Source organism: Ornithodoros turicata, chromosome 3 (genome assembly GCF_037126465.1).
Source record: "Ornithodoros turicata isolate Travis chromosome 3, ASM3712646v1, whole genome shotgun sequence".
NCBI lineage: Eukaryota > Metazoa > Arthropoda > Arachnida > Ixodida > Argasidae > Ornithodoros > Ornithodoros turicata.
The window spans coordinates 40,685,927-40,713,530 of NC_088203.1; the positions used below are offsets into that span (position 1 = coordinate 40,685,927).

Here is a 27,604-nt window from a genome sequence, read left to right on the forward strand (position 1 = left end):
ACATTTGGAGTGGCTGACATCACGTTGCTGATATCTGATTGACTGACAGTGAACGGAGGCGGAATCGCCAGGGCGCTTACGATTTCATAAAAAAAAAAAAACTATTGAAGACGCTTACCTGAGCACGCTTCTGCAAATTCGAACGCTACGTGTCGGATGTTCTACGTCATTTTGGTTTTTGAAGGCAAAGAAGACACTAAAATACTACATTCCCGTCACCTTTAGGCGCGTTCACCCTGTACCCCAACCCAAGCCACAATGATGTGCTTATCATCTGTACTATCTTATAATCCAACAAGTGATCCTCACCGGAGCCCACAAGCGTGGAGGTGGGAGAGAAAAGCTTCCTCCCGGGACACACTGCTAGGCTAATGACACGCACGAGCGGCACGGGATCTCGTCAGGTCAGGTGAACACACTTTACAACAACACGACGAATCAGCAGAGAATGACAATGCTATCTCAGAATCCATTGGCATCAGCTGGGGGTAACACGCCCACACACAAAGTCCAGGGTCCTTTCCCAAGAATGCTTACATGGTCAATGACTGCGTCGGAAAGCGTTGCGGCATTCGTCATGCCGGTCACGTTACGACTCAACAACAGAATGACTGTCGACCTGAGGCTCTCAGGAGCTGAACAACCAGGTCAGGTCACCTCGTGTTAGGATTGTACGGAATTTCCACACAGTAAAACGACATAAAAACCGGAGACACGGAACAGATAAAAGACAACACGACACGTTCTCAGACACAGCAACGCATTTAATGACAGCCTACACTCCCAATAACCTCCTGATGGGTGGAAAGGGGGAAACAGAGGGACCACTAACGCAATTGCCTGGCGACTTAATCTCTTTGTACTCAGCTAAGAGTCGCCCAAACGGGTCACACACCTTTTTCAATACAATGGTCTCATGGAAAAGCGGGACTCTCGGCAACCCTTAGCTGAGTACAAAGACACGAGGCAATTGCGTTAGTGTTCCCTCTGTTTCCCCCTTTCCACCCGTCAGGAGGTTATTGGGAGTGTAGGCTGTCATTAAATGAGTTGCTGTGTCTGAGAACGTGTCGTGTTGTCTTTTTTCTGTTCCGTGTCTCCGATTTTTATGGTCGTTTTACAATGTACCAGCTCGCCTGCACCCTTGCACTTCTACCATTGATGTTCCACACAGTAATTGACCATGTCGTCCAGGTTCAAGCAGAGCGTAGACGAAGGAAAGGAACGAGCAACGTGAGTAACGAGTTACCGATTTCTGTAACTGAATACGATAGTAAAATTTGTTTAGAAAAGTAACAAGGTCGTTACTTCGTTACCAAAAAAGTAACTGGTTATCGGGTGGCGATTTACTTACAACTCCGCATACGTTTCATACATAACAGCGAGTCATATAGGGTTGTTGGGCTGGGCCAGAGGGCGCTCCTGATTACGGCATTCAGCGCCACTTGTGGCGATAGTGCTAAGTTTTCCAAAGTAGCGGTGCTCTCTGATCACGTACATGGTATGTGCTGTGTGAAAATGGCCAAGCTGTGTTGCGATTTTTATAAGACAAAAGAGACCGGGGATTGTTTCCCCATCAAGTCGGAAGAAGGGAAACCGTCAATAGCGGCGCGTTTTTGGCGCATGGCAGAATATCATCGGACAGGCTCGAAATACGAGCAAAATGCCGGTGCTCCCCAGGTGCCGTAGTTCTACTAGCTCTTAGCGAAACCTAACTGAAGAATAAAGCATGAATGCATACAGTTGGATATCTCTGGTTTCAAATGTTTTGCTCGGGTTTACGAAAGAGGTGTGAGCGCCGTTGGAGTAATGATTTATAAAATGAACTGAGCGAGCACTATGCATACTTGTCAGTAGCCAGTAGTTGGGTCTTTTTATGAGCGTTACATTCCCTCTTTGCTTACTCGAAACCATGCTACCACTTATCACATATCCGTGACTGTTTCGAAAGAGAAGAATATGGGAGTCAGATCAGAACAGTCATGAGAACAAAAATTTAAATGCCTTTGTGGCTGGGATTATTGACTTTGAGGCACTAACTTAATGAGAGAAATGTCTCGAGTGCAATACATCTTTCATAATCCAATGACCAATTGCAATGACCCCTGGTGGATCCTGCAGAGTCTGATCATTTCGGGATTTACATGCGTTCGTGATATCTCATACTTCTCATGTGCGTGCCACGCACTCGCTGCCTATGAATTTGTTCCACCTGTATCTGTAGAATATGTAATTAAGAATTAAAAAATAAATGAATGCGTAATCCACATTACTCATGATTTTCACATAGTACTACGCAGCCCCAGTCATATGTCTACGCATGGGTATACGTCTACGACAGAATGGCGTAGACGCAGACGAGCTGATGGACGAAATTCATTATAAAAAAAAAAGACCTGAGCGTGGAGCACGAAGCAGATACAAAAGACAGAACAGTTCAAGTTTATAAGTTTATACAGGTACGCTCCGGTGTTCTTTGTGCAGTTCGTACATTTTATAACAGTAACGTGGTCCAGGCTTTTATTTTTCCCGTTCCACGGGCTGTACATTCCCAGATATTGCACCGAAGCAGGTGGAAGGTCGTGCACAGCGCATGTAATCACATTCGTCGCCCCACGAGTCCTACTTTGAAATTTTGCCTCCCCGTACCACCAGGGGAGAAACGCGGCGCTAGTGTCGCGCTGTCAAACTCCAGGCGAACGTCCCTATGGTCACGAAGGGATCCCACTGGCCGTTTCTTTTGCACAACCTTGGCCGCCTGACGTGGAAAACAGTTTCACGTTTCGTGCACGCTGATCCCCACTCGCGGGAAGGAACAGAGGGATTACGGGAAGGCTGCATGCCAAAAAGCTCCTCTTAAAAGAAGGCAAGTCGTCAAACCTCTTCTCCCCAAAGGAGGTCATTTACGAGAAGCGAGACGTCATGTATATGTACTTGAGCAACGACGTATACTGAGAAGCACAGTATTCGCGTATCCATACGGTTTGATTACATAGTTATTCGGTGTCCGCCCATTTCATCGACGCCATTTTATCGAACACAGTTTCGTAGAACGACGTTGCATCGACGCCAATTCATTGAACGGCATTTTATCGAATGCCTCTTCACTCAACACGTGCAGGATATGCAGGTATGTTTCGTGATCGTTAGGGATTCTACAAACTTCTTTAATTTACTCATCATATCTTTCGTTAGGGAACGAAAAATGTTCATGTTTTCGCATGGAAACTTCGATTTTTGCCCCAGGTGCTAATGATGATGGCACAAGAAAAACAGTCCTTTGTCGGTTTATTGGAAATCAGTCATAATGACGGGTGTTCCTGGTGATTGCTACGATCAACTGTAGGGTAGTAGACAAATTAGCGACTGTGCAGTTGTTTCCATACGTATTATTGGTCAATCAAAACGGTTTCTAACAAAAAAGAAAGAGGAGTAGCCTCTACAGCATCACCAGGCCTAGAATCAGTAATGGACCATTTCCGACAACACGTATGCGCATGTCCAGCCCTTGAGTCCGCCATCTTTGAGCGGAAAACATCGCCATGGACCCACCTGCGGGCGACTGTCATGTTCATTGTGGGGAGATAATCAGTTTCAAGGTTACGCGGACGTTTGAGGTCTGCTAATGAGTACAATGCGCTTTCACTCTTTCCGCATTCTTCTTCCGATCTTCTCTTGGTACTTTCCTACGCAACGTACGTGCCAGTTCGTAAAGCGTCACCATTAATGAGGGGAAAGACACGACGTTCGACATTCCACCGCCAGGGGCGACGCGAATATGGAAAAGGTCCATTAGACCTGACCAAACTATATTTGCGTCGGGGTGCGTTCGACACTTCCGGGAAAATGATATGCTAGAGTCATAAGTATATAATCATTCAAGTATCACATTCAATAATAATTACACTACGCAAAGACGCTAGTATGCTAGACGCTATGAAGGCGCTACGATGTACTAGAACTATCTACACTGTAAAAAATTTCACCGTAAAAACATGGGCAAATGCAAGGAAAGTTGGCTGCCAAACATTGGCCGTTTTTTTTACGGTGGCCCCGTATAAGTTGTGCCCGTGAAAAATACTGCGTTGGCAAGTAATTTTAACAGGCATACGCCATGTAGCATTACTGTGCTGTGATCGTTAAAAAAAACTGCATTGGCCAGTAATTTAGCTGGCATATTCCGTGTACCCTTATCCTGGTGTGCCCATCCCTGAAGCCCCTCTTTTTTTTTTCTACATATAGTCGTAGCAATGAGAGCAGTTTAAGTAATGACCATGCGTAACACATTGTGATGTTTGTCACACTGGGATTTATTTTCTATGTACATAGTGATGAAAAAGCGCCAATTACCTCTGGCATCAAAACCCTGCAAAGAGAAAGGAAACCGTTACAGGGAGCAGGGCAATTGACATGCAGTTATACTCACCGTTTATTTTTTCGAAGGAAGAACATACGAACGAACCATGTGCACCTATCAGTCAGCTCTGGCATCAAAACACTGCAAAAGGGAAGGAGATTATACTCACCGTTTTCAAAGGAAGAACATATGAAGGTGCACACAAAACGTGGAGACGGCACGGAACTCCTTCTGGCAGCGTTCATAAGGACATCCGATCATGATCCTCTCGTATGTGCTGCTTCATATGTGACACTTGTTGTGTATGAAAGACGAAGAGGAAACAAAGAGAAGTTGACGTTGGAATGGATGCGGACGGTCACGCTCATCTACGTGTCCGTAGATAGAACATTATGGCGACGATGGTAAGATTTTAAAAGCAGTTTACGTGCACGTCGACATGAATTTCGCCGGATTCTTGCCTCCCTCAACCTTCCTACCAATACCAGTGGAGCCATCAATTCCGTGGGAGCAATGGAAACAATCGTTCCTGACGTTCTTAGAGGCTTAGAGGCTATCGATGGAGATGGCTACCCGCCGGCCAGGAAAAGAGCCATTCTACTACACTGCTTGGGAGCGGAAGGTCAGAGGATATTTCATTCGTTAGAGCCTTCAAATGCGCAGTCCTCAACTACAGTTACTACGGCTCTAACGTCAACTACTACTGTCACGACTAATATATTCACAGAGGCATTTAGCCATCTGGACAAGCGTTTTGGAGCACAAGTGAACGTGTCACTTCAAAGACACCGATTTCGCGGTCGCATGCAGCAACCGGGTGAGACTACCAAATCCTTCGTCGGCGATCTGCGTTCGTTGGCTTCGCAGTGCAACTTCGGACATTTCGAAGAAGAAGCAATTAAGCAACAACTCTTAGAAGGAACAAGAATGCAGCAACTTATGGAACGCTTGCTAGTTGAAGGGCAAGCGTTCACACTGGAGAAGGCAGTTAACTTTGCGACGACCATAGAAGCCGCCACTTCAGCAACTAATGAATTTTTACGACCATATGAATCCAGAGCTTCAGTAGAGGCCACTGATACAGCGGACGTGCAACGAATCGACGGGAAAGCCAAACGCAGACTACCGCACAAGTCCTCACAACCGCAGCCATCTTCTGCCAACAGACAGTAGAAACAGGCACATGCTTGCTATAGATGTGGATAGTCTCAGCATTTGGCGAATGACAAGAGATGCAAGGCTCTGGGTCAGAAGTGTCAGCAGTGCGGAAAACTCGGGCATTTCAAGAATGTCTGCCGTAGCAGGCCCTACGTGAAATTGGTCGAGGAAGAGGAAATTCTCACGGTGCGACCGGTGCACCTCGCTGAGATGCGAGAAAATCCGATTTTTGCGGATGTCACCATTGAAGGTGAAGTGCTACAGGCGGTGGTTGACACGGGTTCTGCAGCATCATTAATGGCAGGAACTCTCTACGACACAAGATTCAAACAGAAGTACGCACTAAAGAAGCCTACTGCGTCACTCGTGGACTATAATGACCAGAGTAGCGATGCTCGAGGATGCTTCCGTGCAGCCATACAGTTTCAAGGAAACGAAGATACGGTCCTGTTTCACGTTGTACCAAGAGGGATAACCCTGCTAGGAAGAGATGCAATTCGGAAGTTGGACATTTCTATTCAAGGAAGAGCTTGAAAGTGCGTAAGTATTTACAAAGATGCCGACATACTTCCAGAGGACTTGAGGAATGAGTTTGGCCACTTATTCAGTGGATGCCTAGGTCTCGCAAAGGGCTTCGTACACAAAGTGCAGGTTAAGCCTGATGTTAAACCTTTGGCAGCCAAACTTCGTCGTCTGTTGTTAAGCTTGAAAAGCAAGGTATCGGACGAGCTGCAGGAGTTGGAGAAGAAAGATATCATCGAACGGGTCGACGCCTCAATGTGGATCTCGCCAATCGTCGTAGTTCAGAACCCTAATGGCACTATTCGGCTGTGTGTGGATCTCAGAGCACCTGATGAAGCAATCGTAGCTGATGCTCATCCGCTTCCGTGCGTCGAAGAGTTGTTAAACTCATTGGCCAGAGCTCGACACTTTTCCAAATTGGATTTAACTTCGGCGTATCACCAAGTGAAGCTAAGCCCAGAAAGTCGTTGCTTAACTACCTTCATTACCCATGAAGGCCTCTTCCGCTTCAAGAGAGTATGTTTTGGGTTAGCATCGGCACCATCGGTGTTTCAAAGGACGATGACGAGTATACTTAAAGGGTGTAAAGGGGTACTCGTCTACCTTCACGATATCGTTGTCTTCGGGAAAATAGTGAGCCAGCATCGCAATAACTTACGTGCTGTACTGAAGTAGATCTCGGATGCAGGACTGACTTTAAACTGCAAATGCTGCTTCGATGCTACCGAAGTTACGTTCCTGCGACACAAAGTTTCAAGTGAAGGGATAGCACCGTTACAGTCAAAGATTTATGCATGCTATCGCCAGTGCTCCAGTACCCCAGGATGCAGAGACTCTGAGATCGTTCTTGGGTTTAGCAAGATACTATGCTCGGTTTGTGCCACGCTTTGCGCACGTGGTAGAACTTCTTCGAAGACTGCTAAAAAAGGACAGACATACGCTTTGAGCGAGGAAGAGCATCTCGCCTTCAACACACTTAAGAAGCTGCTGACCGACGCGGAACTACTGCAACCCTTTGATCCAGAGCTGGATATTATAGTTACAACGGACGCGTCCGAGAAAGGTCTCGGCGCCGTACTGCAGCAAGTGGGGTCAGGAGGAATCAGGACAGTCGTCTTTGCATCTCGAGCTTTATCACCCGCAGGAAGTAAATACTCAGCAGGGGAGCGAGAGGCTTTAGCCTGTGTGTGGAGCTGCGAGAGGTGGCGCATATATCTCTGGGGCCGGCATTTCACCCTTAGGACCGATCACCAAGCACTGATTTCGTTGTTTTCGCACCACGGCTGTACAGGAGGAGTGCGCATTGCCCAGTGGACTGCACGTCTTCTAGTATATAACTTCACAGGGGAGTACAAGAAGGGGTCTGAAAATTTGGTAGCTGATGCGCTTTCCGGCCTACCCTTACCGTCACCAGAGGAGACCAGCTTTGAGGAGGAAGTTGTGTCCCTGCACTCTTAGAAATAGGTCTTCTATCGTGCCATCAAGAGCTGCTGTGTCTTCTAGATTCAGGCTCAAGGCCGAAGTTTTAGACGACAGATGCCCACGTGACCCTGGAGTAAAGAAAATACCATAAAAAATTGTCTTGCTTTTTTTGGCGCGTACGCCGTGTAGAAGACACGTTTATCACGTGACCAGGAATCCGACGTCGTGAAGCTTTGTTAAAGTGAAGTGCGTCGTTTACTTTGTCACGGTTACGCCCTGAAGCAGAATTCCGATTCGAGGCCAGGATGGGAAGCATGGAGTAAACGCTGCACAACGGATGACAACTACCATATCAACAGCCCCCACAAAGAGACGTAGAGCCGCTGAAATATGGTGATCATATGCCCTGAGCAACAAATAGGTCTGCATCCCAGCGAAACTTGTTTCGCAGCGAGTATCAAGCTTGCAAATAGTTTCGCAGCAGCGGCGTCGAACCGCGTCGTTTCGTGCAATCTGTGATATTTTGACTATGTGTGGTTCTTATTGATTTTTATTTTCTCTGAGTCATTTCTCTGTGAACAGGGTATTTTGCATAGTTTGCAAGTCTAGTCAATATTCACTGTATCACTGCCACAATATTACAACTTTGCCGAAATAAAGCCTTCAATCCCCTTTGAAACAAATTATGTTGACTGCAAGCCTGCCTGCCGAGCCTGCGCCGGGGAAGGGGAAGCAGTAGCACGCGTGGAGGGGGAAACGACCGGGAAAGGAGGAAACTGTGAAGCATAAAACAGACTCCACTTTTGTGGCTTCTACGAAGGAAACCACGTGATGCGACGTCATTCCCTGTGCTTTCGCGTGGTCTCCTTACGTAGAAACCCCAAAATTACCGTTTTTCGGGTGTCTGTAGAAGACACGATAGAAGATCCATTTCTAAGAGTGTGGTAAGCACTACTTTGAACAAACAAGACATGCAAGATGCTACGAATGAAGATGCACTGCTCCAGCAAGTGAAGCAGTTCATACTCACTTCATGGCCCCCAAAGAAGGAACTGCCAGCAGAGCTGATGTCATTTTTCCAAATTCGCGACGAGCTCTCTATCGTCGGGGATATCATTTTCCGGGGAGACCGGTAGTCGTTCCGGCATGTTTGACGCAGTGAGAAATTTCCGCGGCTCATCAGTCTCATCCCGGAATAGTTCGTACAAAACAACGCTTACGTGAGCTTTTCTGGTGGCAAGGCGTGGACAGACAAGTCGAAGATTTCGTGCGAACGTGTACTATTTGTCAGGCGGCAGATAAGTATGCAAAACCCCTACCCGCACCGCTACAACCGGTTGCGTGGCCCGAAAAGCCTTGGCAAAAACTTGCAATCGACATCGTGGGGCCAGTTGAAGCAGCACCACAGAATGCAAGATTCGTAATAACGTTAATTGACTACTATTATAGTCGCTGGCACGAAGTGGGATTTTTTTCGAGTGTCACTGCACAAGTAGTCATCGACTTCCTGAACAGTGTCTTCAGCAGGGAAGGATTTCCTGATGAATTGGTCTCAGATAGGGGACCTCAGTTCACGTCAGTAGTTCTCACGAAATTTCTTCAAGAACGCAACATTAGACATTGTTTTTCATCGGTCTACTACCCACAGGCCAATGGACTTATCGAACGATTTAATAGGGTGCTGAAAGATTACATTCAGTTAGCCCTCTTGGAGAAGAAACCTATCCCTCGGACTGTTGTGGAGTATCTGTCTATCTTCCGAACAACACCTCACGCGACAACAGGTTTTGCTCCTGCACTTCTATTGCACGGAAGATCTCCACGTACTGCACTTCACGTCGTAGGGTTACATCACGCTCAAGGCGGTAGATGATTCGGTCCTGTCAGCTCAGACATTCATCTTCGGCAGGCAGTGCAACAGAGCCAGAGGAAAATGAAGCAGTACATAGATGTGCGGTGTAACGCTAAAGTACCGGCGTTCAAGCCAGGGGATCTTGTACGGATCCGGCTAAAGGTCAGAAGTAAAGGAATACCCTCCTACTCGAGACCTCTCCGAGTTGAGAAGCAATGTGGAGAAAACTCCTCCTTGCTACAAGATAATCGCGTCTGGAACTGTTCAAAACTGGTATTCGTCGGTAACATCTCATTACGGCCGAAGTCTCATTACGGCCGAAGTCTCATTATGGCCGAAAGTCTCATTACGGCCGAAAATCCTTTAATCCCCAAGTGTCTCGTTACGGCCAAAGTCTCATTACGGCCGAAGAGGTCTCATAACGGCCAAAAAGAAAAAAGAAGCATTCACCATAGTAGCTCTGTATATACTGTGTTTTATGCTTCCCAAAATGTGTCCGAGGCGGTGTGCCCTCACGGCTTGTGTCACACACAATGGTTCATGCACACAATATTGCGACAGTGTTTCATGTATCCCTCGTGAAAAATGTTTTTATTGTCACACGATATTTGTATGTGTTACGCCATTTTCTCTCAGTATTCAAGCAACATCCTACTCGTTGGTTCTTTGAGTAAACTGTGTGTGTGTGTTCTGAAAAGTACTCCACAAGGGAGCCCACTGGGAGCTCCAGCAGTCACATGACCTATGATCATGATCTTCTCCCCACTAGCTGCCTTCTACAATTTACGTCCACCTGAAATTTACAAAAAAAGCACATAAGGCACTGAACAAAATGACATATGCTCTTGTTTGATGATGACCATAACACATATGCTGTCAAGCAGACTTTTTTTTTTTCATATATTCAAAACATATTCAAGAATTATGAACAACAATGACAATTACGTCATAATAATGCAGCTGCATAGCCAGGAAAATATTTCAGGAGGTGTTTTATGAGGCTTGACATGGGGTGGAGGAGTCCCCCTCGTCAGTGCTTTATCCAGACCCCCCTAAATTTTTTGCAATTTCGCGATTTCAGCTTCAGATACGTCTTTAATGATATGTTAAGCTGTAATGACGTAACTATTCCAACAATTTTTTCCAACACCCTTCTCGTGCTTGGGATTCTGGATAAACCCCTGCCCCTTGTTCATTTTCCTGGGGCACTACATTAGAGCTTATGCCACGGCACTGATGTCACATTGTTAAAAGTGTGTGTCACTCTGTGCATTCGGAATTCCTCTAAGCTACAATATGTAAATTCAGAATATCCGAAGGGTAAACATCAGATGTTACCTGCAGGCTTCATGCTGAAACGCGTGTACGCAAAACACTTCCGCCGTGGTGGGCGACGCCGTTAGTGTAATCATACACGCAAGACAATTGCGGGCACATGGAGTAGTGGCAGCAACCTGAAAACGATACATTTTCTTGTTATATATGAGTAATCAAAAATATACATTCTCACATGTTTCGTTTTGTCGTTTGTAGGAAGCGCTAGTAAGGGAACAGCATTTGGTTGGTCACTTGCAAGCCACAATGCGAGAGGTGCCGATATTTCGATTACGCGATCAAAAATTAAAAGTCTAGAACCATGCACACTTCCCCAGCATCGTGAGACATGACATGTATTCACGTATAGTGTAATGTGAAATGATATGCAGGAATGAAAAAGATGCCAACATACCTGTAATCCAGTGTCCCGTAAGTTTGATTCGATTTTCTGGCAGCTACCATGAAGAGCAAATGCACGATTCACAAGTTTCGTTTCGCCATTTTCATTGTTGTTAATTTCGCAAGATCCCACGTGACCTCCTTTGGATCAGTGAAAAGTGAAAATTACTCGCGTCATGAACATATATGTTCATCTCAGCGCAAATCACGTTTTGCATGCTATAGCAGGAGGGGGGATCAATACTCTTCCTTTCGTGTTTTGATATCTTGTTGTTCTGATACTCTCACTTCGGAGTTCGGATGGTGTCTAGCAACGTTGGGTACCTCGTTTCTTGTGTGAGCCAGTGGTTGCTGTTTACGACGTGTTCATATATCGATTTGTAGCGCTGTAATGTGCAAATTAGCGGACTTTATAGCGGCTCTCTATTTTCCGTCGTTGTCTTTCGAGCAGCGCCTGTTGTTGCGGTAAAAATCGAGTTGAATGAATCGCCACAGCCCCAACGTATATCGCGCAGTGTTGACCAAGACCAAGTCAGGCAGGTGAGTAATGCTTTCGTAGATTGTCTGTCTTAGTAGTGTGCTGTCCACACATAGTTGGATTCTCATACGAGTAATTTAAATTAATCAAAACAGCCGAAGTGCCTGTAATAGATGTAACTCGGTATCCGTTCGTAGGTTTGTGCCGTTTCTAGTTGGTTGCGCGTTTAGGAACAACAAATTTATTCGAAGACGATAAGATACCGATAATGCATCACCGTACAGCAGCATTTACTCGTATCATTGTGAGCCATATTTAATTTGTTAAAATTCGTCGTCGTATTTCTTCAAAAATAAAAGCGCAAGTCGGCGTACTCTAATTGATCTCCTTGAACTGCTTACGTCGAACGTCTGCAAATGTTGTACTTATGTGCTTTCGCGAACCATACTAGGCACAAAAGCATATCTGATTAGAATAAATACTTCAAGAGGAAGTCATTCAAATACACTGTTATTTATAGCTGGTTTTCCATTCCAGGCATTTTATGTGGCTGCACGGAGAATTCCGAAAAAGAAAAAAAACAACATGGCTAATAGGATGTTGCTGCCCAGGGAGTCCTGGCGAAGAGGTGAGCTGTTAAGATCATCATAAGGTTCTGTTGTGAAGTGAGAAATTTTGTAGTAGTGCACGAATGTTAATTCGTGCACTGCTTTTATAAAAAAGAAACCAGAAATGGAAAGTTATGCATGCATCATTTCATGAATTGTAATGTATTACTATTTGATATTCACATGTTTCCATTAAGGGAATGAACTACTGAACCTATATTCATATCATGGTCATGCTCTGTGTTTACCTGGAAGTCACATTTTTAAGGCTTGTCATTCTTTTGTCTAGATGAAGATTTATGTTAACCTTGTATGAAATAACAGACACGTATCAACACGTGTGCAGCTTGCGCACATTAAAACCAGCCATGTAGAGACAAATGCTTGTTTTTTTTTAAATATTCTAGCCTATTCATGGTTGCTCTTCGCTTCTTGCAGGTTTACTCATTCCAGAAGCAAGAATTGTATCATTGTAAGGCGAATGGAAATAAACTGACATCGACTGAGATAGGCGTTCTGTCATGGCCAGTGACTGTAGGATGGCTCCAAAAGCGTCACAACAAAGCCAATATTCATCTAGCTCTCTACAAGTAGCTAACTCCACATAGTAGCCTGCTTCACAGCAACGTCAACACTACCTTGTGGGAGTACACATTACACAATATGTTGCATTGTGCTGTGGTATGATAACATACCATTTGTCTCTCAATATGTGTATATAAATATGATAAGGGCACAGTGCATGGCTTATACCCTGCTGAATATATATCCATACCTGGCTGCGACATTGCATATCAATGCAGGTTACAATACACATTTTCACATTTGGCCGTTATGAGACATCTTCGGCCGTAATGAGACTGCCTTCGGCCGTATTGAGACTTTGGCCGTAATGAGACACTTGGGGATTAAAGGATTATCGGCCGTATTGAGACTTTCGGCCGTATTGAGACATCGGCCGTAATGAGACTTCGGCCGTAATGAGATACAATCGTATTCGTCACTCCGAGCGCCTATAGTCACGACCGTGAAGATGGTCCTAGCATTTGTCGCAGTCTCTGGCCTCCTCTGGGAGGCTTGAAGTCGGCGGCCACCAGTTCAAGATCCACAACCTGGACCAGAGCGTACACCCGACAGAGAGGAGCAGCAGCATTTCGACGCCGCTACTACGAGTCAGAGACCTCCGGAACTGGATGTGGAACCTGAACCGGAGATTACCACAGATGGTGAGGAACAGCACTTCGACGCTGTAACCACGAGTCGACAGTGCCATCCGCAACCGGATCTGGGTACACCGAATCAAAACGTGCCAGTGCGCCGTTCCCGTCGCGTCAAGAAGTTGCCGGCGTCGCTGAAGGATTTCGTACTCGATTTTCGAAATGTCCTCGGAAAAACTGTCCCCTGAGGAAGATTGACTTTTAGTACGCGACGCGTGGACTGGTTGACTTCGGACGTTGACTTTTTACTAGGACGATGTGAATATTTGGATTTTTGGGCACCGAAGCGAGTAATCGTATATCCTATTCTATTTCCGAATCAAATATGGAATTCAGTGTTCGAATTCCGAAGAATCGAATTGATGTTTCTTCTAAACCGAATATATTTGAATAGCCCCGAAGCTGCACACGTATGGCCAGCGCATGGAGGGCATAAAACAGTGAGCGCTATATCAGCTCTATACTTACGCATACATACCGTACATGTTCATATTCCAACATATTGCCACGTATCATCTTTGGAGCGACCACACAGAACAGCAACAACAGCGTCGAACGACGGGCTGAAATTCACGACATGCCGCGCTGATTAGCGAGCGATCCTTCTGGAAGCATCTGCTCCTTCGCTAGCATCAATCTCAAGGACATGCCGGCGACCTTGCAGAAGCTTCGGTATTTCCTCCTCTCCACCGACGCGTGTTTTCTACAATGTTCACCGCCGTGTATAAAAGCTTGTGAGCTCCCAGTCGGAGCATTATTCACCTTAGTTCTGCTTAAGAGCTATCGCTCTTGTGTTAGCCAGTTAAGCAGCTGAATAAAGTGTTCGCCGATTATACGCCGTCTCGCTCGTTTGTTTTCATCCGTGACATATCTGGTGGAGGTGCGGGGCAATCCCTACTCAACGGCCTGGAAGAGCAGCAACGACTGAGTCGAAGACAGCGTGGTCTGCCTGCGGAATTCGGTCCAATGGGAACCCCAACCCGCAAGAAGATGAATGTGACAACCACCATCGGCAGCGCGGCACGGCAATAGCTGGGCGCATTCATCTTCTGCCCGTCGTTCGACGCCTCGTTGGCTGTTGTTGCTGTTCCGTGTGGTCGCTCCAAAGATGATACGTGGCAATATGCTGTATATGTATCCGATTACGGTTATTCAACGAGTCGCTTAATTTGGTCGTATTCAATTCTGTTTTAAAATGACCATCCACACATAGCATTTCTTTGCCTAGGGGGTTGCTGTGGGTGACCAGGGTCAGTTCCGGTGCATTTACTTCGTTGTTTCTTGCAATAAAGCGGACTGCACAGTCATGGGGCTCCCGAGACGCAACGCGTGACACCGCTAGACATATTGAAATACATTTTTGCCTGTCGATTTTGTTGCCTTCCCCCGCATTTTATTTTCCTTTATACACATCACCCTGCACGTCGATCTTGACATGCCCCCTAGCCAATCCGAATAACATCTTCTCTCTTGATTTGGTGAAACTTGGCGGGTACGCCTTTGTGTGACACCTTACATTTGTGCTAGTTATCAGAGAAAATGTTTTTCCATGTTAGCGCCTCGAAGCAACTGCTGCTGTACGCGGTGTGCAGGCGTGGACAGAGGACAGCAGGAAGGACGACGACAGGGGGTTAGTATGCGTTCAGGGCCGACTTCAGGGCGAAGTGTGCCGTCATTCGTCTGGAAAGTCTGCGGAAGACCCGGTGAAAACGTCAGAAAGCACAGCCTTTACGGGGATTCCAAACCGCGCCACCTCCCAGTCTCGGCGTGAAAGGCGATAATCCTAACCGCTACTCCACGCGAGCTCGTACAGAAAAATGTGCGTCCCGCTCTTAATTCCCTGAAACTTGAAAGGATAGCAGTGTCGTCAGGTCTAAAATCTAGAGTCCCAAATCTCCGCCTTCTGATTGCACAGCAGTCAGTGTGACGTCACGCGGGATATACTTCTTAGTATAAGGAGAAAGAAACAACATAAGAATATCCCAGCCAAGTGTGCAGGTTGTACCAACAAACGGTTCAATTGATTGCAGTGTATTTTCTACGCGAAATCGTAAGTGAAAGTGGCCCGAGCTTTCAAAGTAAAAACACTTAATAAGTGGTTAGGTATTTTAGCATTTATTTTGAGTCCGAGGACTTCAAGACCTGCAATATCGCAACCGGGGATTTCGCAACAATTCCACACGTGCCAAAAGTGGATGTTTCTCATCCTGGGACTTCTGGTCTCATGGGACCACTGGTCACTGGGACTCATGGGACTTTTTTTTTCGGGGACATTTTTTCCAGGGGACATTTTTTCCAGTTCCCCAAATCCCTCATCCGCTTTCTCGTCAGCTTCTCATGGACGGACACGTGCGAGGCCGCTTTCCCTAGCATATACGTGTATATTGGCTGCAGTCGCGGTTTGTAGATGTCGCGGTCTTCGGCTGTCGCTGTTTTCCCCTACTGGCGTTGTTTGGTGTCGCGAGTTTTGTTTATCGCGGTTTTTGTCTCGCGACCCAAAACGAAGACGGGCGAAGAAACTCTGTTTCGCAGTTAATCAGTCGCCAGGCCATCAATAATGAATATGGAACCTACTATTCAATTGGTTTTACGCGTTGTCCACCACTCACACAAAGTGTTTCAGTAATAATGTCAAAATCATAAAAGAAAAAAAGAACGTCACGGAAAATGTGTGATAAACGACATTTGTCGATAGCGAGTAAAAATAGGGAGTCCACATGCCGAGTCAACATGTTATTCTCTTCTATTTCACTTTCATCCAGCCTGACTTCACCACAACCACAGGTGAACTTCGCTTACGCGAGTCGTAACCGTCTTGTAATTTTTGTCACAAATAGACAACGCATTAGGGTTGACCACACACTATATTACAAAGTAGATTTCCCGTTTCGAAGGTTATAGCTAAACGATGACACGGAAAGAGGCGTGTAAACTGTCGTTCGCTTTCAAATTACATCAAGCACCGAAACACGGAATGATGAAAGATGGAAGTACCTGAAAAAGTTAGCCAGCTGTAGGACTCGAACCCACATCTTCTGGATTACGGTCCAGGGATCTATCAATTGAGCTAAGTTAACACACTAGAACTCACTATCTTCTCAATGCTTCAGATCATGAAGGCAGCGACGTAACAAACAAAACAACAATGAGAGAAAACACCAAGCGGGTGGGTCATCATTTTCGAGCTACGACGTGCTAACGCATTTTTCTCTCATATGTATATATATATATATATGATGGGTAATTTAACACATAGATTATAATATGCTACGAAAGCACTGTCTTCGTCAGGACGAAAGGCAGCACCAAGGACGTCCTGACGAAGACAGTGCTACTGTCGAAACGTCGCCCGTTGTTTTAAATGTTTCGTAGCATATTATAATCTATGTGCTAAATTACCCATCAAATAAACTAGTTTTTGTTAACTTTCCTCTAATCTGTCGTGCACGTCTTATTATTTTACTTTTATTCAAATTCGCAGCCGTCTCATATATTAACCTCTTTAACCTATATATACATATATACATATATAGGGCGAGATAAAAGGATTATCAAACGGCCACGAAGTTTTACAGAAGTTCAAAAAAAAAAAGACGCGGAAACAGATTTTAGGGAAGTTACAAACACTAGTTTATTACATAGGGAGACGTTAAAAAGTAAAATGGGTAAGGGGTCGACGTTTCGACAGTGGCACTGTCTTCGTCAGGACAAAAGATGCGTCCCTGGTTACACATTACTTAAATAGGTTTGGCACATGACGTCGTAATCGGTACGGGCACGAAACACGCGTTTGTCAATGAGTCAGATTGGGGAATATTCCAGAAGGTCAAGTCCGGGTGGTGATGTCATTCGCCGTAGGTCACTGTCCGCTTTGGGGAAAATTCCAGGCAGGATGAGCGCTGCTTCAAACTTTTGCTGAAAAAAAAAAGAAGAAAGAGGAAAAGAAAAACAGAAAGGAAACGAAAAGGAAGAAAGTGTAGCTCATCTAGGCGGCCAGATTTCTTACCGTTGAAAGTGCTCCCAGATCTTCGTTAATGGTTGATTGGAATTTGTAAATGAGATAAGATTCGCGTTGTTCCCTGCACCGATCTGAGCTAAAATTTGACTGGAGAATAAAAAGTGACACATTATTTAGTGAATGACCTGGTTGCTTGAAATGGCCAGAGACCGGGAGGTTTGGCTTTTTTGTAACGTCAGATCGGTGGTTGTTGAACCTGATCCGAAATGATGTTTTAGTCTGACCAACGTATTGTGCTTGGCACATGCCGCACTGAATGGCATAAATGACGTTAGATGAATTACAGTCGAAGTCACCATTAATTTTGACGGAAAATTTTGAATTAGTAAGTGAATTAGTAAGAAGTAAGTACTTCGGTGCTTTGCATTAATTTGCATATTTGACTCCTGCGACCATCGCATTGGTGAGAGCCGTTCCCTGAATGCGGTGCTTTGGTAACCTTAGAGCTAGCTAGATTATCGTGCAGGTTGCGCGCGCGCCTGTAGGCTACCCGCGGTGTCTGAGGAAAAATTTGTCCCATGCGCTCCGATTGGAGAAGGATACTATGGTGACGGTTTAGTATATTGTTAACGCTTGGAATATTGCTGCTAAATGTTAAGATGAGGTTTACGGAACCATTATCTAACACCCGTTTGTGGTCTTGGAACAGGGCTTTGCGATCTGCTTTGCGGGCTTTGTTTAGAGCGTCGTCGACTAGGCTAGGTGGAAATTGACGACCGATGAATGTTTCCCTAAGTGGAGCTAGATTTCTGTCCAAGTCATCGTCACTGGAACAGATGCGCCTGTATCGAAGTGCTTGGCTGTAAGGGATGGCAAGTTTAGTATGACGCCGGTGACAACTGTTAAATGCTAGATACTGTTGAGAGTCCGTAGGTTTACGGAACAGGTTTGTGGACAAGACCCCGTTGGTTAACTTTACTTGGACATCGAGAAAGTTAACAGTTAGAGCGGAATAAGAATGCGTGAACTTGATGGCCGGATGTGCTTTGTTAAAGTCGCTGATAAATGTGATTAGGTCATCTTCTGAGTGTGGCCACACCATGAAGATGTCGTCGAGGAACCGCTTGTAAAGCGTGGGCTTCTTTAGGCGCTTAGACAGAAATTCCTCCTCTAGAGCTCCCATAAAAATATTTGCATAGTTAGGTGCCATTTTTGTACCCATAGCCGTACCATGAACTTGCAAGTAGTGCTTACCGTCAAATTCGAAGTTGTTATTTTTCAGAATAAGATTGAGAAATGTGCATAGGACATAGGATATATAGGACATAGGATATATAGGACATAGGATATATATATATATATATAGAGATAGGGGAGAAAAGACACCAGAGACTGAAGTAGGGAGTAGGGGAAGTTATTTATTAAGCTGGCATTTAAACTAAGGGTCTGGGGAAGTCTACGTTTCGGCGGAAGCTCCGCCTTCTTCGGGAGTCCCTTCTTCAGGAGTCCCGAAGAAGGCGGAGCTTCCGCCGAAACGTAGACTTCCCCAGACCCTTAGTTTAAATGCCAGCTTAATAAATAACTTCCCCTACTCCCTACTTCAGTCTCTGGTGTCTTTTCTCCCCTATCTATATTCAACATCCTGGTCGTTCGAACCTAAATTTTGTAGCGTATATATATATATATATATATATATCCTCCGCCATCCACTACGTCATATACGCCATCCACTCAAACGTTGCCTGCCTGCGTACTGTTGATGAGGCCCAACAAGGCCGAAACAGCTATCCAGTACTGGCATGGCGACGTTTGAGTCACAAACATATGCTATACGTGCAGCCAAAGAGCTCTGGCTATTTTTTTCCTTTTATACTTCACTGGCTTTGCACTGGGCTTTCAGTGAGTGAGTTATCTCACCCTGACGGGAGGAATCACGTGTTACGTGACCTTCTGACGCCATCCACTCAAACGTTGCCTGCCTGCGTACTGTTGATGAAGCCCAACAAGGCCGAAACAGCTGTCCAGTACTGGCATGGCGACGTTTGAGTTACAAACATATGCTATACGTGCAGCCAAAGAGCTCTGGCTATTTTTTTTCCTTTTATATATATATTACATTTATTGTGGCTTTTTCGCATTCAAATGTTCATTGTTTAGTGTGTCGGACAAGAAATTTTTATGGCAAGAAGAAAAAGAAACAAAAGAAAAGATAGAGAGGATCATGAGAAAATTTACTTTTTAGAACTTGGTAAAATTACATGTGGCGCGTGCCGTGAACTGACTAGTTGTAAAGTACTCCGGTCCTTATCCTACGATCCTATAAACCTACGATACCGATAAGTATCTTACGATCTCGAAAAGCTTCCTCCTTGCTTCGTAGGAGATACGACCTTCCTCCTTTCTCGCACCGTTCAACCATTGACTTTGGCCTTTGTGAAGGGATAATAGGCTAGCGGGATGATAACACAAGCCGAAAGGGCTATTTTGGGAGTACAGATTTTGCACAGAACCTGTTGCTGCCGGACACAAACTGGATATATGTGGACTGGTGTCGCCCCGTAGTGAGAGCTTTTTAGACGCGATAGGGAAGGAGGAAAGTGGGACCGTAGCCTTAAGATCTCGCTATTCTGCTTACCCATTCGTAGTTTTCGCGCAAAACGCTCTCTAATATGGCACGAACATGGCATGAATGGTGGCATATTATACTTTCATCATATGAGCGATAGGCTAAGTGGCCGTGACGCAAAAAGCATGGCATTGGCGGCAAGTATGTGACGGGCGACACAGAGACAGCCCAGGACAGCCTAGCAGTGAAAGAACGTAAAGCGGTAGCAATGTAACCAAGGCGAGAAGGCCCGAAAGTTGTATACATGTGCACAGTGCCCGCGAAAGAAATTATGGGCTCCGGCTCCTCTGACGTCTCCCGATGCATGCAGCCGTCGGGTCTTGGGTCGGACGGACCCCTGAAGAGGCATGGGTCCCAGGGCTCCATCCCCGACTGCCCCCCTTCTCACCGGGTCTGCATGCAGGGGCGGATCCAGGGGGCAGTTGCGCGATCGCCCCCACAACATCAGTTTGTACATGGGATTTCCCCTTCTCCCCTCCCCCACTACGCGCTCCGGCGAAGAAACCGCCTCCACAAAAAACACACACAAAAAAAACGAGGGTGTGGATCTGCCCCTGTCTGTGTGCGCGTGCCGAACTAAGCCGTGACCAACGATAAATACCGCTAACGCTGTCACTTCTTTGCCCACTCTCAGCGTGAAGCTTATCAACATGCTTGTCTGTATGACCTTGCTCGACTACCTAAACTCTTAAAGGAGCATTAAAGTGGTATCTAACATGGCCAAAAACTGCTGTCATCTTGTAAAGCAGTATGTGAAAAGCATTCCCCCAAATTATTTCTGTCCAAAGTTGTTTCACCACGGTGCAATTAATTTGGAAAATCGCTGCCGCGGTGACAGGCCGGAGCGCTCCAACTGCAGACCACACCCACTTTACTGTGACGTTGGTGGTAGAGAGCCCCTCATTCGTTCGTAGGAAAAACCGTCTGCTACGAACATTGCGAGCTGTTTCTTGTTGACTCCTATTCTTTATATGATTTATGTGACATTTTCTATAAAAAAAAGCATATATGCAGCCTGAGAAAATAAGATTACGATCACAAGAGTAATATATCCGTGGCTTCTGTGTAATCTCAGAATTCACAGTAGCAGAAAGCAAGCGATGGCGGAGGTATTATGGCGCCACCTGTTAGCCACTGAACCAACTGCGCGGTAAAAACGGTCGGACAGCCTGCACACGTCGCGAAGCACGGGGTTTTCGCTGTACAAGCGCAGTTAATTTCGGGCTGCACCACTCGTTCTTCCCTTGGTGTCTGCCTTGGTGTTGCCTTGGTGTCTGCGGTCCCAAAAGATCGTGGTTGTGCCGTGGACAGCCTTCAAACTCTCCGTTTCGGACATCACGTAGCCGGAGAACGCATGGCGTCTCCGAAGCGGTAGCAGACGGTCCAGCCTGCGCGATGTTGCTCACCTCGATCATGTGATCCCAGGTCTAATGAGCAGCGTCCTTTCCACTTGCGCCACATAGTGACGCGCGTGGTGGCGCTCATCGCGTGCCTATCGTGAACGCGAAGGAGGGTGTTTCGCGCACGGGAGGTTCGGGGAGCTATTTCAGGCGTCCCAATTTCGCTACGGTTGCACTAATTGTGGGAAAACTGTTTTCGGCCGCCTAACATTCCATACTGACCAAAAACAGAAACAAAGGCCTCTAGACTGCTCCTCTAACAAGTATTTTTGGACGACGTACTCATAACTTAGGAGTCCCATCAGCTGCCGCTGGTGTATCTTTGCTGAATGTGTTGACTGCTCGACAAAATAAGCGAAACACAAATTTAAAATGTAGGCATATGAATTAAATCTAAAGTAGAATAAGGATTAATAATGAAATGCGGAGTGAAATGAACAGTGGTGGCCATCAGAATTTCGTTCGTCTGTTCCCCGAAGGTTTAGACTTCAACATTTAGTCAACTTTAGTCAACATTATTTATAACTCTTTTTCCAGGGTCTGGAACAAGAGCCGCCGTAAGTAAATACATTGCTTGCTTGTATGGAGAGTTCGAGGTAACTCGTTACCGTAACTAAGTTCCTTTTTTTTGTAACTGGTAACTCGGTACTTTTGCGTCATGGTAACTTTCAGAGGAGTTCGTTTCTTTTTCAGATAACTTTTCCAAAGTAACTTAAGCTAAGTTTCAAGTTGCTTTTAAACAAGCTTATCACTCACGTCCCTATATTTGCTTGCTTTCTCTCCAGTTCTTTCATGGCATTTTATGCCATAAAACGTGATATTCAATCAATGACAGTATTCTATTCAGGAAGTAGGAACCGCTGCCATTGAATGAAGCTGAACCATAGTGAGCCCACAGGAAGTAAGATGCAAAGCGTACGACCTGTTGGACATAAACGCAGACGATCTAAGCGTGTGTCACTCCTTCGCAGGCAACTCAAGGTCTAACTCCACTGCTTACGCGCGCTGCACCTTTGTATTGCTATTTTGTGTCCGAAGTAACTTGGAAGTAACTCTTTCTTTTTTAAAGTAACTCCGTACCTGCGAGTTACATTTCAGGCTGAAGAACTTAGTTACATTTTTCACACGGTAACTTAACTCGTAACGAGTTCTTTTTCACAGGTAACTTATCGATTTATGCTTGCATGACATTGCATATTATAAGAGTTTCACAGCGGTGATCGGTTCCCGTCTAGAGCACAATCGTCTTCGTGAAATCTCAACGATATTGACTTAGCTATTCATGCACGGATGTTCAAAATTTGCACTTTTTTTGTAGAAGGCATTTTTTAAAACTCTAGTTGCTTCGTTTACAGCGGAGCCGGCACGGCAAGCAATGCCTCGATGAAAACTGCAAATTACTGCGGCATGTTAGAACTCGGCGGAAGCGCTACTTCCTGTTCAAAGAAACGAAGCGTGGACTCAGCTGACGTCATCAAACAACCACTCGTCTCTCCGGGCATTCCTGAAAACTGGGCGGTAGCTGATGATGCGGCGGCCGGTGGTGCTGGCGGTCTTGACATTCCTGGACATATCGGTGGCAGCAGTTCCATATCGGATCTTCCTTTCAGGCGACAAAGTTCATCGTCGACGAACGAGTCGCCTTTGTCAACGTCCTGTTCGTCTGTTAAAAAAGAGAAGGGGAAAGTACGACAACCCGAGGAACGAGATAGCGGACAGTGTTCGTGCCCCATGTACGAGCTGGACGTAACCCTCAGTCACGTCACTACGCGTCCACGGGAAGATCCAGCGACTAGCCGTCTACCTTCGACGACAGTAAAAGATAGCGAAGAGAAAATGGGCCTTCAAGTGATAACAACGGAGACTGTCACTCGACGGCAGTACATGTACAATGTGGACGTAGAATTACCGAAAGGCATGCGCGTCAGTCCTCGGGGGAAGCTGGTGCAGGACCAAGGGGCATCCGCGGGCGAGGCACGCGTCGATTATCAACCGTACTGCCCTCCTCTGGGGTACGTGCAGCAAAGTGAGCTACCGCAATATATTCCTGCGTCGTACGGTCCAAATTTCTGGTCACCAGAAACGGGATACCAGCCATATGCCGAATCGTTTATTCCAAAGGACGGCGAATACAATTCAACGAACGCTGCAAGTAAGAACCGCCATTGGCAGCAAATGCCCTGCAATCCGTCACGACCTGGTGAACATTTTTCCGATTCAAAGGCAGACCTGTCGGTGTTCCAATGCGCATGCAACGTGGAAATTGGTAGGAGCAGAGGACGGCATGGGGTTGAACAAAAAGCTGATGAATATCCAAATCTAATACGGGCAGAGTTCGCATGCATTGGGTGTGGAATGTTCAAAATGTACCTGGTTTGCAAGCTTTGCTACACGAAAAACAAAATTCGCTACTGTAAAGAGTGCTCTGTGTATGCAAAAGTTGAGAGCCGCGAGGACGTTCCACTGCAATTTCAAAACAACGGTTCAACGAAACAAATTTTTCTAGACCCAATAGAACGTCAGGGAGAGAATCCACAAGATGGTCATAATCAATCTAATGGTAACCCAGCATCAGAGCAACGACGACCGGTTCAAAGGAAAATCGCCGTTCATTGCAAAAGTAATACACAGATAAATGGAGAGCAAACAGGTTATGGTGTCTTCGGACAAGCCCAACAATACGTGTCTCCACCCTTGTCCAAATACCAGTATCAACCTCAAGTGTATCAGGATCCACGTGTCCCAATATACTCGGGTGAAGCTGGACAGAACTACGCGACAATGCCTACGGAAGGACTCCTTGTGTCTTCCGTTCCAGGGTATACCCGACGGACATCTCGCGGCTACCACATTCCTTGTTTTCAGGATCAGAAAAAAGTTCCCACACTGCTGTACCCCAGTCAGCCTATTCACGAATATGAAGTTCCACCGCACGGCGCACCTCCCCTACCAACACATGAATGCCCTCCAACTGTGGATTACCGCGCCCAGCCTCCCACAAGGTATGAAGCAATACCACAAGAGAACGCGAACCCATCATATAAGATGAGGCCTGCGCCTGCATCACCGTCGACAGCTGGGCGAACAACACAGTACACTGATGAGAACTACGAAGGGAATCCTGCTCCAGGGCCTGGAATTATTGTCGATGTCGAAGTAAAAAATGTAATGCCAAAATCATCAGGTCGCCGCCAAAAAAATGGCAGCACGAATACATCGACTTCAAGTGCAGCAAAATCATCTAGGTGTTCTTCGAGTGCCCAAAGGAATAAGAGAAATAAGAGTTCCAGCGGTGCCAAGTCCACAAGTGGCTGCAAGCGCTCGACCACGACCGACAATACGAGCAATGCACGAAGTACGGCTTCGCCAGAACCACCTCAGTTGTGAACTGCGCGGTGCTCGGGACAGCTACTAATAGGATACGTCCCCGAAGTGCAGCTGATAACAATAAGTTGTATACACCTTGCAAATCGTGGATTACAATGACCCTAATAACCTCGATCCTTGTTGTTCCAATTTGATCGTCCGTATGTTGGAATAGTAATAGTACACAATATTTGAGGCAGAGAGCCAGAATGCTACCGTCTAAATAATACTAAATATGACAAGAGGAAAAAAATAGCCAGAGCTCTTTGGCTGCACGTATAGCATATGTCTGTAACTCAAACATCGCCATGCCAGTACTGGACAGCTGTTTCGGCCTTCTTGGACCTCATCAGCAGTACGCAGGCAGGCAACGTTTGAGTGGATGGCGTCAGAAGGTCACGTAACACGTGACCGTGACCGTCACGTGTTACGTGACCTTCTGACGCCATCCACTCAAACGTTGCCTGCCTGCGTACTGCTGATGAGGTCCAAGAAGGCCGAAACAGCTGTCCAGTACTGGCATGGCGATGTTAGTGTTACAGACATAAATATGACAAGAGCCTTGCGCAGCTTTTTGTGCTCATGTGATACTAGGAATTGGATAGCATGTACCGCTAATAACTCGTTAAATATAAATGCGTAAGTAATAAATAAGCGTTGCAACAACATATACTAAAGAGCTGTGGAATCGTGCATTCTTATCCACCTGTCATGTCATCCATCGTGACTACTGCGATGCCTCAACCTTGGTACGATACTAGATTAAGGAACTGCTCGTGCCACCTCATCCACAGCGCCGTTACGTCCACCGACCATCAATCTTTATTTATTTATTTATTTACCCTCAGGTCAGGGAATTAGAGGGGCGCGGCATAATAAAAGGAACATACAACATGGAGCATACAACGAATTACAACGAATTACAAGCAAAGTATTTGGTCCAGCAGCTTGCGGAAGCTATTAGGGTCCATAAATCATCCAAACATCAATCAACCTATCTAGCACCGAATGAACCTATGAACACAGACACTATGTTACTAAATGATGACATCTTCAGTATTAAGTAATATCGAGAGTTATTACTGAGCGAAATATTTGGCACCTGCGAGTTCTTGTAGGTCGACAATTTTACTAAATGCCTGACGAATAGTTTGGGCTGCTTGTTTTAAATTCATTTTCATGCAGCCAAAGAACAAAAACGAGACTACAACTCAGTGATTTGTGTGTGATCTTGTGTCGTGTTTGTTTTCTGGTCGCTCGGAAATGAACGATTTGACCAAACGCAACTTCTCAGACTGTAGCATGGGGAACAGCCATGGGGTGCGGGCTCAGATATACGAAATATGTATGTACAGACTACGTAATTAAATGATATCTTCGATATCCAGTTTATATCGGGAGATATCACGAGTTAAAATGAAGAAAATTACAATTTGGCGCCTGTAAGCAGAGGTGGACATCCTCACCTCACGCACATTGAGGTGGAGTGAGCTGAGGAAAAATTCTCAGAAGCGAGATTGAGGTGAGGTGAGGAAAATGTTTCAAGAGGGAGTTGAGGTGAGGTGAGGAAAATTTTTGAGAAGGAGGTTGCGGTGAGGTGAGGGAAATTTTTTGACAACGACGTTGAGGTGAGGTGAGTGAGGAAAAATTTCCGAAATGGAGATTGACGTGAGGTGACGAAAAATTTGTGAGGGGGACGTTGAGGAGATGTGGAGGGGCTAGTTTCAATAGCGCGATCACTTAAAAGGGCACAGAGCCAGCGTTTTCTATTACCAAGGTAGAAATTTTTTTTGTACTGGGAGCATACACTAAAATGTGTTCGCTGTAAGCCCGGCCGTTAGTTTCAGATTTTCAGTTCAGTCACATACATGATAGATGTGTCAGACCAGATACACGTACAAGTGAATATAGAGCTCTGGTGTGTGCTTTGAGTGTTTAGACCTATTATTTCGAACGATAGTACATGACAACCAATGACCTTACGGACTGGTGTGACAAATGCAGGCAACAACACGCGCTGTGATAGGCGCAAATATTAGCATATATTCCGTATTGCCACAAGTTGAGCCATTGAGCTTTTACTACGACAATGGAGTTAGCTAGGTGTAAAGGCACCAGAGGTCTGCGTCTATACATATAGTAATTTAATTAGGAAGTCAACACATAAGTCACTAGTAATCCGTACAGCTCGTCTAGTAATAATTGGCAGTTTACGTCGCGAGACATACTGAGACAGCTCATCTACCTGATCGCTTCAAACCAAGGGCCTTGAAGGAAAGGTTCCCGAATTCTTGCTACAAATGAATACGTCTGCTATTTAAATAATATTGATCGATAATATAATGTCATAATAGACAAAAATGTACAAATAATTCGAGGTATAGGTGCATACCATCCTGAAAACGACTTCCGCAGCTCCATTATCATTCTCGCTTGAGAGATACTCGATAAAAGCCGTTCCTGCTTTGCCAGTATGAAGAACAAACAACTCAAAATTGCTCGGTTCGTCCAACCTCTTCTTCTCTCTTCTCTACCCATGTACCCTACGTCCAAGTTGTACTGATTGTATATGTAGTGGGTACTTGTAACTAACAATAACAACAGATGCAGAATGGGGAGGTTCATAGCCAGAGGCGATACTCTACCCCATTGCTGGTGGAGATGTGGGGAATAAAATAATGAGCCCCTTCACAATTACGATCTAAGTCCGATGGTGTCCAGAAATGTCAAAAGAGATTTGAGCGCAGATCGTTGCTGGCCTGGATTGGGCCACGGACCAAGCAATTTCGATATGGAGAAGGGGCGAGAGTCCAGCTGACTAAGGGACTGTGAGAGTGCGGTTCGGGAAGGTTGGTAGTGGGGGCAATGAAGAATGTGCTCCAGATCCTCAAGGACACCACAGTGGCAGCAGGTGGGAGAGTCAGTTT

The 27,604-nt window shown here is 45.7% G+C and overlaps 1 protein-coding gene and 1 long non-coding RNA gene across 2 annotated transcripts in view; one reads left to right on the top strand and one right to left on the bottom strand.

The window, feature by feature from the left end:
• LOC135386908 (uncharacterized) overlaps positions 1-24,810 on the top strand; it is a 39,612-nt gene extending 14,802 nt beyond the window's left edge. Inside the window, exons 3-4 of the mRNA XM_064616405.1 lie at positions 21,849-21,868; positions 22,667-24,810. Of these exons, the coding sequence (XP_064472475.1) occupies positions 21,849-21,868; positions 22,667-24,698 (2,052 nt within the window). The 3' untranslated portion in view covers positions 24,699-24,810. The remainder of the gene's footprint in view (positions 1-21,848; positions 21,869-22,666) is intronic.
• On the bottom strand, positions 10,078-11,124 carry LOC135386907 (uncharacterized). Its single transcript, XR_010420704.1, has 3 exons — positions 11,038-11,124; positions 10,647-10,762; positions 10,078-10,101 (listed from the first exon to the last, which is right to left on the bottom strand). It is a non-coding gene; the product is annotated as an uncharacterized LOC135386907 (long non-coding RNA).
• Positions 24,811-27,604: the final 2,794 nt, after the last annotated feature.